The 14,808-nt window shown below is 42.0% G+C and overlaps 1 protein-coding gene across 1 annotated transcript in view; it reads left to right on the top strand.

Moving 5' to 3' along the window:
- Window positions 1-14,808, top strand: part of SPATA5 (spermatogenesis associated 5) — a 191,807-nt gene that overhangs the window by 20,284 nt on the left and 156,715 nt on the right. The window contains exons 10-11 of the mRNA XM_035553149.2: window positions 4,741-4,895; window positions 11,805-12,014. Of these exons, the coding sequence (XP_035409042.2) occupies window positions 4,741-4,895; window positions 11,805-12,014 (365 nt within the window). The remainder of the gene's footprint in view (window positions 1-4,740; window positions 4,896-11,804; window positions 12,015-14,808) is intronic.

Genomic DNA, 14,808 nt, shown 5'->3' with positions numbered 1-14,808 from the left:
GGCAGTCTGGGATTCGTTACTTCCCTGCGCTGTCATTCCCTTAGGATAAATGATGTGTGCATATCTGATCTGTGAATAAACTGTTTCCTGTATGAAAGGAGTTTTGAAAATATAGTTCCTCCTTCCTTCCTTTCCCTCCCCTGCTGCACCTCCCAGCGACTTGCAGTCAGCTCCACAGACATGTTCCAGCAAACGCCAGGGCTCCTCACAAAGGGCTATAAATTGCGTATGCTGTCCCTACAGTAGATCAATGCTCAGGTTAGCTGAGGGAATTTGCAATGTTATGGTTACAAGGGATTTAAGGGCATTATCTTTCCTGTGCAAACAGTATATGAAAGTTCTTTGGGGATTTTACCATACAGCGCTGGCAGCTGAAGACAAATTGCAGTATGTGATTACAAGAGAGGGGAAAAAAAAAAAAAAGCTCAGGGTTTCTGCTCTTTGAAAAATTTCTACATGGGCATGCATTTTTATGTAGAGAATAAAATCACAAGAAATAAGTTTTAAAAACATATTTATAGTAGCCTTATCTTCAGGTATTTTTTTGTTCCTCAATAAATTTATTGCTGTGTTTGAAACAAACAAAATAAAACAATCACCAAACAAAAGAAAACATTCCTAAATTATAGAAGTTTCTTAGGATGCAAATGGCGGAACACACCTCAGCTAGCCATGGTGAGGGGTGGTTCCTGCAACAAGATACGTGTGTTTTTTCTTGTAAGTGACCATCCGATATCATAATAAAGGACTATAAACTCCATTTATTTATGAGGTTACATGTTCAAGAATACATGCGATTTGTAGTCAGTGATACATGAAGTTCTGTAAAAGATTTCCTAGCATAATTTGTCAAATAATAAAGGAGAAGAGATCCTTATCTTAAAATTATCAAGCACTGGAATAACTTTTGTATCCATTGCTTGTGAAGTCAGGTATACCCCTGTTAGGGTTTCTAAAGTTCAGAATTGATTCTAAGTTATATGAAACGTTCATTTCTATGCATAAAACTGTTAAATTTTGAAGTACGGTGTCTAAAGGCCTAGAAGTAGAGGAAGATGCCCCATGCAGTGCCGTTAGGGAGCTGAAATCTCTCTTGTTTGCTGTTGAGCATTCCTCTTACAGCCAGGCAGGAGAGCATGGTGGTGGATCTGAAAGCTGTCACAGCAAGGAATGGTATGCGTCTCCAGGGCTTGGCCAGAGTAATTTGGGAGGGAAATGCCGGATTAGCAGGGAAAGAAGAAGCATTTCCTCTTGTAAACAAGCTTGCATGAAAATTACAATTTTTGTGAAGCCGCTTACAAATGCTGGTGTTATGCCTCTGGTAGAGTAAGTCCAGGCAAGACGGATTTGTGGAAGAAGTGGCTGATGGGCAGTGAAAGAAGCGTGTTTAATGATTTTGTTTGGTTTGGTTGATTTCCTCGTGTGTTGTGTGTATTTGGTTTAGAAACCTAAAGTATGAATGTTCATTGTTTTGGGTGGATGCTTTCTATTATTTACAGTAGGGTGTAATTATACACAGACTGACAAATGTAGCAGCGTGGTGGAGTCTATTTTTAGACCCAGGCATTTGCGATTATGATCTAATGTGCCAACACTTAGCCAAGCTATGAGCAGGAAAATCTTGCAGGGGAACAATGCTATCTACCTCATGCTCAGCCCCGTACCAAAGGAGGACCAGCTGTACCAGGACAAGGCGTTCTGCTGGTCTTTTCCCCTTCTGTCCGCTTAATTTCCTCTGTTCTAGACAGGCAGGATGAGTTAGTGAGGTAGGGCGCACAGTTGCCAGACTAGAACAGATTGTTTATTTTCCATTGCTGGTAATCATGCATGACTTATTATGCTTGTTTCTTTCCTTTTTTTTTTTTTTTTTTTTTTTTTTTTTGTAAACTGGGATTTTCCATTTATACTCTGCTGAGCATCAGCGCTGCTCACGGTTGCAGATGCTGCCTTCCGAGTGGCGTTTCAGTGACAGGCCGCTGGCATTCAGCAATCCCTTCAGGTCAGCTGGGTCTCAAAAGGAGCAAGCGACGCTGAACCGTGCCGTGCTCAGAGCCAGTTTGCAGCGGTGCACGTGCTCCGGACAGCACATCCCCATGCCAAAGGAGCCAGATGGCCAAGCCGAGCCGCTCGGTGTTTTGTGGGGCAGATCAACTTGCGTTCGCTCTGGTGGTTCACCTCCCTTGCCTGTGCGCCGCTTCTAGCGGTGTATTTTGCACCCTGCCCCGCATTTCCTTACATTACACATATTTTTCAGTGTCTCTAGACAAGGATGTGTTTTCTTTCCCCTCAGGCAAGCCACTGGCTGTATCCTTCTCCTGTTAATAAGACTTTCTTCCCCCTCTGGGTAGAGGTCAGTCTGAAGTGCAGGAAAGAATGATTATGATAACAGGAGGAAACAGGAAGAATCATGCTTTCTTTTCCAATCTGTTTTTTATTATTGTTTTAATGTAAAACATTGTTTCAATTAAATGCTGACCTGTGCAATGGCGTGTGCGTGCACATGCTGAAATTAATTCAGGCTTTGTTTGGAAAGCTGTGACCTCTTTATTCCTGTTCTGGATCAGGGCTGCTGCATTTCAAACCCGCTGCTGATGGCTGAAACTTCACTCGGGTGCTCCTGGCAGCACTGGCAGCACAATGCTCAAGAGTGATCTTCTCTTTGTGCCTTTTTACCTGTTTTTTTTTTTTTTCTCAATTTTTTGAAATAAACTTGTTCATGTTAGGAATTCCTCATGTAATGAGAATAAGATAACCATGAGGCGGTTAAAATTCATCAGACGGGCCTTGTGCTAAACTAGTACGTGATGGAACAGTTAGGTACAGAAATGAGGAACAGCAATCAGTTACTTGCTTTCTCTATGCCTTAACTTCATGCTATGCTATTTATTCTTTCATTTTTTTTAGATGCGAGTGCCAAATGAATTGACTTCACCAAAACCAAACCGTAGGACTTGGCCCCCAGTACCTGCCTCCCCTCCATGGCATTGCTGCTCTGGCTCTAGAATAACCTGCCCGCTTTGTTATCTGCTTGGATGCAAATTTTAAATCTATGGAGATGAATCTGTGTCTTCTCACTTTTGTTTGCTTAAAATGAACTGTTTTGGAGGAAGGAAGAAGTGGGGGAGGAAGAACCATGAAAATTGTCTGGGTTGTTAAAATGAGTTGTATTTTATGCATGTCCTCTGGTGACCAGATTTTCATTTTCTCCTTGGCCTCATGGAATGTTTTTATTTATATATCTTATTAGTTCTGGATGTTCTGCACAAGGGGAAACCTGAATTGCAAACTTTTTTTTTCATTATTGTATTAAGAGCCTGGGTATTGAATGCAGGTGCTCTGACTCTGTCATAATTGGCAGTTTATGGAGAGACACCAGCTGTACCGGTGCACAGGGGAGATATTATATCTCTTCACACGCTGTATATATTGTAGGAAATGCAGAATTCCTGTCATTGTCAGAAACTTTGTATGTCCCCATCTACCAGTGCCTCTGCAGAAAAAAGACAATAATCTGCTGCAAGTTAAAACCACGTCTATTTTCAGAAACAGCTTATCCCTTTTATTGTGCTTTCCTGTAGCACTAATTGATGTTTTCTCTGGTTAAATATAGAAAAGATTTAACAAATGTTTGTCTTTTTATGGTCATGCAAGACAATCTGGTGCCGTATGAACTGTCCCAGTTTTTTGTAACACACGTCAGGCTGTGTACTACATGTCTGCGTGTGTACATGTCTGCGTGCCTGCGTATAGGATTATACTCATCACGCATTAATATATCACACATTTCACAGCTCTGAGTCATAGAGCTGGATTGGAAATAGCAGCAATACAACTCCAAATTGTATTAGACCCTAAAAGGCGTAATTATACAGTGGGAAAAGCATGGTGCTTCTGGGCGTCTTGCACAGTGGGCGATGTGGTTGCTTGGTCTGAATGCGCGGGGCTTGCAGGTGGCACTGCTGGGGCTGCTGTGGGGTGAGTGGGGGCCACCTCTGCAGGGTGTGAAGGACTGGATTTTAGGGAGAAGCTAGGAATTGGCGTTAAGATTCATAAATGGTGTGTGTCAGTGGTTTGGCCAAATGAAAGAGAAGGTCAAAGCTAGGCCTGTGTACATCTGGAAAGTACACTGATGGCTGGAAAGGAAAGAAGAGCTATTCAGAAATGCAGAGGTATAGAAAAGAGGGAGTGTTTGTTGCATATCAAGAAAAATAATGGTATTTGGCATCCTACCAGGTAGCAAAACAGGATCCCAATGAAAGCAACAGAAATCACATCAGTTGCATTATTTTTTTAAGAACAGCAAAGGGAGGGGAAAACAAAGTCCTAATAAATAGAGGAATGGACACGTTTACGGGTATCTTGCAAGTGTTAAATCAGTACTTGTCTCAAATACTCATTATCCTTCTTCCCAATTTGTCATTTAAAAATGATCAGTGTATGGCCGTGTGCAGGTTTTGTCCTGTTAGCTTCATCTCAGGAACACAGGGATAGGGCTGTTTTGTTCTGTCTTTTGGAACTGATTTAGTTTATATTCTGTCTGTGGTCATAAGATCCCCTTTTTCTTCCTCTCTCATCAGAAGTGTCTTGCATGTTCCTTGACCTAGTTAAGGCCCGGCGCTGGGACGTGCTTTTGACTATCATTTCCTTTCCAACGCTGCCGTGTGTTTGTGTGTTGTGCACTTTGTGTTTGTGAGAAACAGGATGAAGTCTACATGTTTTTATGGGTTTTGTTTTTAATAGGTTTGTACGCACTGCGGAGAGCTCTGGGGAAGCGAGCTAACCCCTCAGACAACGAGGTGGCTGGGTCAGTGATGATTGCTTTCAATGACTTCCTGCAAGGGATGAATGATGTCAGGCCCAGCGCCATGAGGGAGGTGGCAGTTGATGTGCCAAAAGTAAGTTATTTTTTTGCAGTACACTAGCAACATTGTTAGAGTCACAGTTATGCATTGAAATGTCCTACCAAAAGAGAGTCGTTTTGTAAAGTGGAAGTCTCAAGTTGCCAATAAATGTTGTGCATCATCCTTTTGTTTACATATTTATTTAGTTCGAATTTTAAAAACCCGTTTACAAAAACTTGAGTTTTTAACGCTCTAGAAAGAGTTGGTAGTGCAGAAGCATATGTCCTGATCCATAGTTTTATGTGCTGAGGGGGCAAGCAGTAAAAAGCTTAGGATGCCTGCTCTGAGCAGATCCTAAATAGCTGTGTAAGTTGGAGCCTTTTGCCAAGCAGACACAAATTTAAGTAGAAACCAAATGTTAGCATTTGTAATCAAAGTGCATTGAAACGATGCTATGAAGAGTGATTGCTCCGATTTGTGTAAAGCAGTTGAGTAATTTTACATGCAATTCCTACCGCTGTGCCCTCAATGTCTTCAGTGAGATCGCAAGGTTTTAACAGAGGGCAGAGCTGTATGCCGTGGGTAGGTGATCGCTGCCAAGCAGTTACCCATCAGGGACTGTCATTACATGGACAATTATTCTGGCAGTGCCATCTTCAGTCATCATTGCCCCACTGAGAACTCTTTCAGTTCTGTTATAGTAATTCAGTAACAGACACAACATAAATAGAACTGGGGAGCTGATCTACTTTAAGAAGACTCTGCACTGGTTTAAGAAGATTGAGCAAAAGAAAATGTATTTGCTCTTACTGGCTCTTGACTCTGCAAGCAGTTGTGCTGGTGTTTCTCAGCAGCTCCCCAACCCCTTGAAGAAAACATTTCTGTCTTACTGCATGATGATGAGTCATCTGGGAATTGGGCTGCGCAGCTACAGACCCTCGCTCCCAAACTATAGGAATGGGAAATGAAATCTGTGAACAGGATGCTGCACGCAGCCAGCTCGGATGTCACACTTGGCTTGTTAAGAGTCCGTGCTGTGCAGCGAAGTGCTGGGTGGAAATGCCTGTGTCGGCCCCAGACAGCTTTTCCTGGAAATGGTGTAGTGCCATCAGCATCTGCAAGGGTTGGTTAGTTCTGCTGAGCACCAGAGCTACTAATCTCTTGTTGCTTAATTTGCTACTGTCTCTCGAGCTCATGCCATTATCACTGTGCTGTGCCTTCTGGCCATATCAACCCATTTGGAGCTGGATGGAGTGCTGCTAAACAGGGCAATGATGACATACATAAGTCAGGTCTCAAGGAAATCTATTCTGAATCCAGTTCAACCTGCTATGACAGTTCACCACTAAACTATCCTGCCAGTGGCTTCCTCAAATGTCATTTACTTTTATTTGTTAAACATCAGCTGAGTCACTGGTATACTACTGAGACTCATTGTTTTGTTGAAGGGAAGGTAACAACATAGTGCAGATTCCTTCTGTGCTTCCAGGACAAGTATTGTAGCAGAGAATGTAGTGCAGTTTCTGTTTCCTTGGATACATTTTTAAGAAGAGTAAGCAAAATTTTATGTTGCGTGCTTCTAGTAATGATTCCTAGGTATGTCTTAATCTAATTTTATAGACTCAGTTTTGCCTCACCAGTCAAGGTTACGTGCCTAACTGCTCTGGCTGAAGCCACGTGTTTGACTGATTGCTCTGACACTTGTTGTTAATTGGATATTGAAGTACTTGGTTTCAGTAGAAATCAAGCCTCTAACAGCTAACTGGATGCAGTTGCAGGGCCACTAATTAGTCACAGCATCTCATGTTGGTGGTGCTATGTCCTAGAACACTTTGCTGTTTTGTGTTGTTCACGTGAATGTCTGCAACACGCGCTGGGAAACCTCAGTACTGCTCACTTGCTGTGGAACTGTTGCTTATAGTCCTAATTTCCATAATAAATTCCTCTCTACTAATTTTCCTCTCTTTCCACTTATCCACCGAACACTTTCCTAGCTGGCTGTTAACCTGCTGCACTGCGCTATGTTGCGTCGGTGCTCTGCAGTAATGTACACCCACAGGGCTCCCTTATGTAGCCAATCTGTTGTGTTCTTAGCAAACTTTTAAAAATATGATGGGGGGTTGAAGCAAAAGAAAGCATGAACGAGATAGGAGTCCAGCTTTCTTCAAGAAACATATATGTGTCTGGTTAATGGATCTGCTTGCATGGTATTTTGTGAAGTCATCCTGTATTGATTAACCTTCAGATTTTTTCTTTCTGTAAGGTTAGGTTTTTATTTGCCTGCGCTCCTTGTCCCAGAACTATCCAGCTAGACAGTTGGTTGTATGGGTGGATTTGTTAGAAAATCAGGGATCGCATTCCTTCATCTTTTGAAGTTTGACCTTAATGTTGTTTGTTATCTAAAAAATTCAATCTGAAAACATTTTCAGTCATGAAATAACTGATCAGCTATGGGATTTTTTCCAAATAGCAGACAGAAGTCTGATCTACGTTAAGAATAACCTCTTTTTTTTTTTTCATTTGTTATATATACATTATTCACTTGTCAGCCCCCTTGGTGGCTTTTAGGCTGTGCAGTTGGTGACAAGTAAATCCACTGATGCACATGCTGAATTAAGCTGAGACTTCTATGATTTTTAAGTTTCTATTCTTGAGAAGCTGTTATTTTTTCCATTTTTAACTGATTTGAAGTAGCCATATGCAAACTGAATAAGAAGAGTGCAGAGTCACTTAAAATAAAGCTACAAGTAAAGGCATTTTGTACAAGTGCTCCATCCCATATTGTCTTGACACCTTTGCCATTTATGTTTTTTGAGGCTGGTGTCACCTGATACCGAATGAAAATAATTACTTGTTTTAATCATGAACTCCAAATTGTTTAGACAACGCAGAGCTTGTTCTCTGAAATCTGCAGAATTTTAAGTAGGCTGTAAAGAAAATGTAATTTTTGAATCAGTCTTCACTTCTTAGGTTGTAGAGTAGAGCGTTAACTGCTTGACTGTTTAGGAGGCCGCTGAGCCAAATCCCCCTCTTGCAGTCTTTTGTTGAAGACCTGGAAAAACCTCTGTTATACGTATACTTGGGGTAGTAGCTAAAGAACAGGGATATGTGATAGAAGCGAGTGGTTTGGGTGGCCTTGTGCAAGTCACTTTACTTCTTGGTTTTGGAGGATATGTGCTAACCTTTACAGAACGCTCTGCTGTCTGCTTCTGAAAGGTGCTCTATGGCAAGCTAGTTAGGAATTTTTTGTTACTAACTCACACTTTAGGTGATCCACAACCTGTCGGTGTTGCCCTTTGATTGTAAGACCAGTGTTGTTCACACGTTACATGGATAATGAAAGAACTGTCATTGACACATCTTGAGCTCTTTTTTTATTCCAAGGGTATTCAAAGTTATGGATGGGGAAAGCAGCTACAAGTGAGTTTGGGGTGGCAGATAAAGCGAGGCTGTGTGCCGGAGGAAGAGGAGCTGCTGAGGTGGAGGTGTCACCGTGTGCTTCTCCCTGTGCTTTGCCTTTCAGCATTCCCCTGTCCTTCTGCTTACGTCCAGACTGCTGTGCGCATTGCTGGTGACCAAGACACGTGCAAAACCCTTGTCTGCCCGGTTCCATGTGGGATCTCGTTTTCTGTTTTTACAGAACCTTTCTTGAACTTTGCTATGTGTTACAACCTTTTTAGAAGGCTGCTTTTTTTGCAGCAGGGATTTAGGAGAAAGGGGATGCACGTTATAAATCAGAAGTTAATATTTCATCGGTTTGGAGAGTTGCGCTGTAGTTGTTCCTCCCTCTCCTATGGGTCTTTCTGAAATTTTTGTAGAGTGCTATGGGTTTTGCTTGCCCGCTTCATTCCCTTTACTGTAATTCAACACTCAGATTTGTGTCTTTGCAGCCAAAAGGTTCTGGATGAGACATCCTTTGCACGTCTGCTTTATTTCTTTACTGCTGCTGGTGAACAACCTCTGGGGAGTTGCTGTTCTGCATCATATTCTGAGCTCTGTTGACCTAGGGAGAGCTAAAGATTATGGCAGTAATGAAATCTTGGTGTCTTACAGACTGTAGCAGAGCACTGTCTCCCTGTGTGTAAGCTCAGCCCTAAGGCTAGTCTTTGCAACCATTTCCACAGTGACAGAATATCACACTTCATTGCTCTGCTGCGAGACCTTTCCTTTCAGTTCGTGTGCAGGTGAAGATGTGTAGCTGGCCGTTCCAGCGTGTGCACCGTGATTTGGGTTAATTGCAGTCAGCAAGTTCCTCAGGATGGTATGCAAAAACAATCCACCTAGTTCTGTCGAGCATATACTGCCTTGTGTGAATCCAACTGAATTCTTCCTTCAGAGTGCATTGTTGGTGGGGGACTGTGGTGTTTTTCCCTACTTTTCTATATCCTTTTAAAATGAGGAGACACGTACTTTGTTTAGGACTTGACCAGAATGTGAACGTAGTGTGTTATTAGCTATTTTTGCTTTTAATACCACTGCTTTTTTGAATTCTACCCTGCATTATAGAAATTCAAAGTAAGTTGACTGAATTTTTGCCTGGTGAACTATTTTCTTTTATAACTCGTACCTTGCAAGCTCACATTTAGTGGTCCTATTTGTATGGCCACTTCTGTCACTCTTGTTGATGCTAAATGACATGTAGGGGGTCCTAAAATTCATTTGAATAGCACCTCAGAAGGCTTGTGCGATAGTCTGCATATTTGAAATGGGGTGAAAGCAACATGTAGGTGTTTTCTCCCTGGCTTTTGTGTGCGCAAAGTACCACTAATGGATTTTGCCACTGTTGCTGAAAGTTGTAGGAAATTTGTGGTGTCTTAATTCATTTTAAGAAGTTTTTCCTTTGTGTTTGCCAAAATCTCTGTGTCTAGATAGAAGGACATTATGATAGGAATGACTATCTCTTTTTTTCTATTTATTATCTCTTTTGCATTTATTACCTCTTATTGTGAAAATTTAGGCAGAAAGGGAGGATTCTTTGCAACTTCAGGCACCTAACTGAGGTGCCTGAGTTAGACATCTCATCATGATGTTTGTTCCCACTGAAGGAAAGAGGGAGAAGCTGGGTGAGAGATGACCACGTGTGGGACTTCTGAAAGGCAGCTGATAATCGGGCTGAGTTGCTCTGTGAAGCTCTGTCTCTCTCTCAGTCTCAACTGTGTTGGGACCCCAAGGCACTGAGGTCAATTTTAGGTGATATGAATTTGTGCTCCTCTTTTTCTCTTCCCTTCTGCACTGTTGTGGAGTTTCTCACTTACCTGTTTTTGATGAATTCAGACAAATGCTTTTATTTCAAAACTAGAGACTTGCGTGCGGCCCATTTTCATCTATTCCTTTAATCTGATTTGTGCAGCTAGTCTTGCTGGTATTACGGAACAGCAACAGAAGGGTGTTGTGTTTGCGTTTTTTTCCCCACAATACTACTTTGAAACAGCAATTCAAAAAGCAATATTGGCAGGTTGCAAAAGTTGGCTTTCAATCTGTGGGAACTAGCCTGCCACTTTGATAATTCCCCCACTAAAATCCTAAAATCCTGTCCTCCCTTCTGGTACTGGGTTACTCTGCTGTATCTGATTCAGTCTTCTCTTTGCTCTGACCTTACTGAATTCATTTCTTTTCTATTTTAGTGTTGTCCCATTCCCCCCACCCCCCCCCCCACCCCCCAATAAAGGAGTTCAACCCTTGGCATAACCCTCTGCCCTCAGATCCTTCTCAGTGGGCAGTGGCTATCAGCTCCACATATTTCTTACTTCCTCAGGCTTATAAAGTAATTATTTATTGAAGAACCAAAGAACTGTTAGTCACTAAGAAGAAATACAAGGATTGTTTCTAGAGTTCCTGTAGCATGTTCCCAGTATGAGAGACAACATGTTCTGCTGGCAGCAGATCAGCAGCTCCTCACCTTCCAGCGAGCCTTTAATCTCAGAGTACTTCTGAGAGGTTGACCCCTATGTGCTGATTTTCTGTGTTTACTCTCCCTTATCTTTGTAATTTTCTTCTCTTCAATTGTCAGTCTTTGACATAGAAGTTTTATTTGGTTTGCAGTTTGCTTGTACTTACACAAAAGTGCTTGCACCACTTACAAAGGTTCTTTTTCTTCCTCTTCAGTAGTAGACTGAATTGCCTGGTTCAGGGACTTTCCAGTTTGAGTTTCCAGTTTGTTATGGTATCAGGCAAATAGCAATTGGGACGAGCCAGGAGTGATGGCAATTTTCAGAGTCAGGTGAGAGGTGATGCGTTGTGTCTTGGTTATACTCTGCCAGCCTTGCAAGTTTAGCTGTCTTTCTGGAGTTGAAGGGTGACTTACATCTTACAAATTTTTGGAAGAGTGTTTTAAGACACCAGATCATTTGATTTAGGTCCATCTTGATATGTTTACTGTTTGAGGTGGACAGGAATGGATGGTGACAGAACAAAGAAAGGGCTGGGGTAAGTTCTTAGGCTTGTGTAGAGATAGAGAAGTGTAGCAGGTTTTAGATCCATCTGCTGTTTTGGATAGAATGCATTGGTGGTTTCCCAATGTGTCACTGATGAGCCTGTCTTGTGTCTTTAGCAGAGCAAATTTAAATGCAGTTGTGTTTGGACGTTATTTATTTATGTAGATAGTTGTCTGTTTGGTGGCTTGTTTATTTTCAAGCTTCTAGTCAAATCTCTAGTCATATATAAGAGAGGTGACGTTGGCAAGTGGAAGAACTGCCAAAAGTTCAGCTTAGTGGGGTCATGCAGCTGGGACCAGGGCTTTACTCTGCAGCACTAGGTAAAACCTTCTTGGGTTCATTAAGTCTTTGAGGAAGACAACAAAGTCTAGTAATTTAGAAATTACTGAGAGAGAGAAAACTGAGTCGTGACTCACTAATGATCACAGAAAGTGTTGTTGCCTGTATGATCATGCTGTCATTTTATTATTTTTAATTTTTATTAATTTTGTTCCATTGTGCGAGTTCAACAAAATGGTCTGCTTTGCAGGTATCTTGGTCAGACATAGGAGGACTAGAAGATGTCAAGCTGAAATTGAAGCAGGCAGTTGAATGGCCTCTCAAACATCCTGAAGCCTTCATCCGAATGGGGATTCAGCCTCCAAAAGGTGTACTGCTTTATGGACCTCCTGGATGCTCAAAAACAATGATAGCAAAAGCTTTGGCTCATGAAAGTGGCCTCAACTTCTTGGCAGTGAAGGTAGGCCATTTAATCTTATGGTTTCTTAACTCTGGGATAACAGTTGACAGTTTACCAATTTTCAGTGCTAGAATCCAGTGGCTCCTGGCATTTCTGATAATTACCTCTGCTAGAGAAAAATCCCTTGTAAATATCAAATGAGGTTTGTGTTTTCTTGTGAAGAGAACTGCTTTCTTCCTGTACACTTGTTTTTTTTATTTATTTATTTTTTTTAATGGGGGGGGTAAGCCATACAGAGGCATTTAAATGCTTCTCTTATTCTGGTGAAAAATATTAATTATTAGCATTATTTTAAAAGCTTTTTTTAAATGGAAACAAATTCTTAAAACAATGGTAGCAAAATGCAACTTTGGATAGTGGATAGATATTCTTGCTACAATAATTGCTTCCATGGAAATAATACCATCTCGACTCTTACATTCCTTTTTATTCATTAAGAATAGTTGCTTTCTTTATCTTACTACTCGTGTTATATTATAGATTTTTCTTGCCCTATTAGTCTTTTTTCAGGGGAAATCATTCTATTCCATTATTTCTTAGAAAGTTCGCAAAACCAGTTATATCTGGAGTACTCTTGGATAAGCGGTATGTTCTCTCAGCATTAAGAAACACAGAGAAATTGCCTATGAAATTGATTGCTGCGGGTCATATGGAAAATACATGAATGGAAGTTATTAAATAATAATATGGAGCTTCAGTGCATAGGAGGGAAAAAAGATAGTAGAGCGATTCCACATGGGGTAGTCTTGCAGCTGTGTCAGAATGTTAATGAAGTGCAAGAAAAAACATTTGTTTAAGTATTTTTCTTTTAAAAGTATCTCCTCCTCAACAGTGCGATCACGTACTCTTTTCTGTTGACCATCTCTTCGCTCACAAAGCTCTCTGTGTTGCTAGTTCCTGCGCGGCTTCCTCCTCTGCCTGTCCTTTCAGTCGCATTGTGAATGTAGCTCTGGAAGCAGAGGCAGTTGCGCTGACCCTGCAGCCAGCAGCCCTGCGCCGCCTCTGCCTCCTGGTGCTGCAGACAGGCCTCTGGGTCGTGGTCACACCAACAAGAGCAGCCTTGGAAACCTCAGCCTTTAAGAGACGCTAGCTTTCCTGCCCCTTCCGTGAAGACAAAGTCGGTCTTTGTACTCCAGTTACTGGTAAACAAGGTAACCTTTTCCTCCTGCACCGCTTAAGGAAACATTCTTTCTTTGTTTTGCCCAAAGCACTGAGGGCTGAAAGGGGAGGAAATAAAAGTCTCGATCTGGAAAACAAAAACCAAAACCAAACAAAATAAACAACAACAACAAAAAAACACCAGCAAAAAAAACAGTTACAACTAAGTGTTGGCACTATGTTGGCACTATTCATCAGTCTAACTTAATCGCTGAAAATAGCTGATGCAGCTGTATCGTCCATACGTAAAAGATTGGGAAGGTGCACTGATATGAAATACTTTTATACAGCAATGCAGCATTTCTTCAGGGTGCACACCCCCATCCATGATGAGCTGCAGCAGAAAGGGCTGGCTCGGGGAAAGTGCCTTTTATTCCCTGTCGGCTTAAATCCCTGGGCCTGGAACTGGTCGAATATTCAATGTACAGATGTTCTAAGAGACACATCTCTGGAGTGTATCCAGCATTGGATATGTCGACTCCAGGAAGGGAACACAGCCCACTTTCCCTAACTTCACGTTTGCTTCCTGGACAGAAAAGGGAACATCCATCATGTACTAAATGTGTTAAACATCATTGTCTGTAGCACTTCTTAAAGCACAACAGGCATGAATTCATTTACACTGCATGTATTCCTGCAATAAATCCAAAATAGATGAATATGATTTTGAGAGAGAGAGAGAATTTTTCTTCCTAGCTAGCGGTTCTGTTAATTTTCCCTTTCTCTGCATTGTGTCTCAAATATCCATCTCTGGAACTGATACTAGGCTCTTTGAAATGGAAGCCTGTTTGTGATAATTTACTTTTCAGACCTGCATTTTCCTTCCAGTCGGTCCTGCCCTAAATAAGCAATTCTGATTAAAAGTGTCTGCCATACAGCCAGAAGGACATGTGTGCTCTCGCAGTATAGCTCAGGGGGCTCAGGTTCTTGGTTCGTGGCAGGGACACAACGTGGGCAGGAGGCTTTGCTCTGGCGATGGATCCGAGTCCATGGCTGGATGCCACCTCTCCCCCCTGTGTCTGAAGCCTGAGAGGGAACTGCTTACTTGGTTCAGTGATTTTTTTGGAAGGTGGCCCCACTATGCACACCATGTTTAAGCTATGTGGACACAGTAAGTCCGTCCCTTTCCAGAAGGGGTGACAGCGCTCACCTTGGCTGGTTGTGCCACTGGGGTGCAGCTGGCATCTCCCTGGCTCCGGGAGGGCTTTGCGCTCCTTGTCCAGATGTGTCTGTGCAATGTCTCTCCAGCTTGGCCAGCTGCCTCTGTTAAGTAAGGTACTTTGTCTGGCATGTCTGTAATCTCCTGAAACGTGATGTTTCCATATGTCTTAGGAGCAGATGGCTGTCACAACGCCATATGAGACGTGGTCAAACGGCATGCGTCTGACTTCTCTCTAACCCAGTCTGGGAGATAGGCAAAGTCTAGATGTAATTTCTGGGCAGAGGAGACGAAGAAAATAATGTGATAACAGATGTTTGACGTTGCATCCTGTTCTCTCCTAAAATCTATTGTGAAGTTTGAATGGTTAGTATTACAATGAATGTGCCCTTTTGTAAACATGCTCTTTGATATCTGGCCAAAACCTTTTTATAGCTGTATTTTCATCAAGATCGGTGACCTTTCGCTTTTCCAGAG

Source organism: Cygnus atratus, chromosome 4 (genome assembly GCF_013377495.2).
Source record: "Cygnus atratus isolate AKBS03 ecotype Queensland, Australia chromosome 4, CAtr_DNAZoo_HiC_assembly, whole genome shotgun sequence".
NCBI classification, from domain to species: domain Eukaryota; kingdom Metazoa; phylum Chordata; class Aves; order Anseriformes; family Anatidae; genus Cygnus; species Cygnus atratus.
This window is presented reverse-complemented; position numbering and strand designations above follow the sequence as displayed.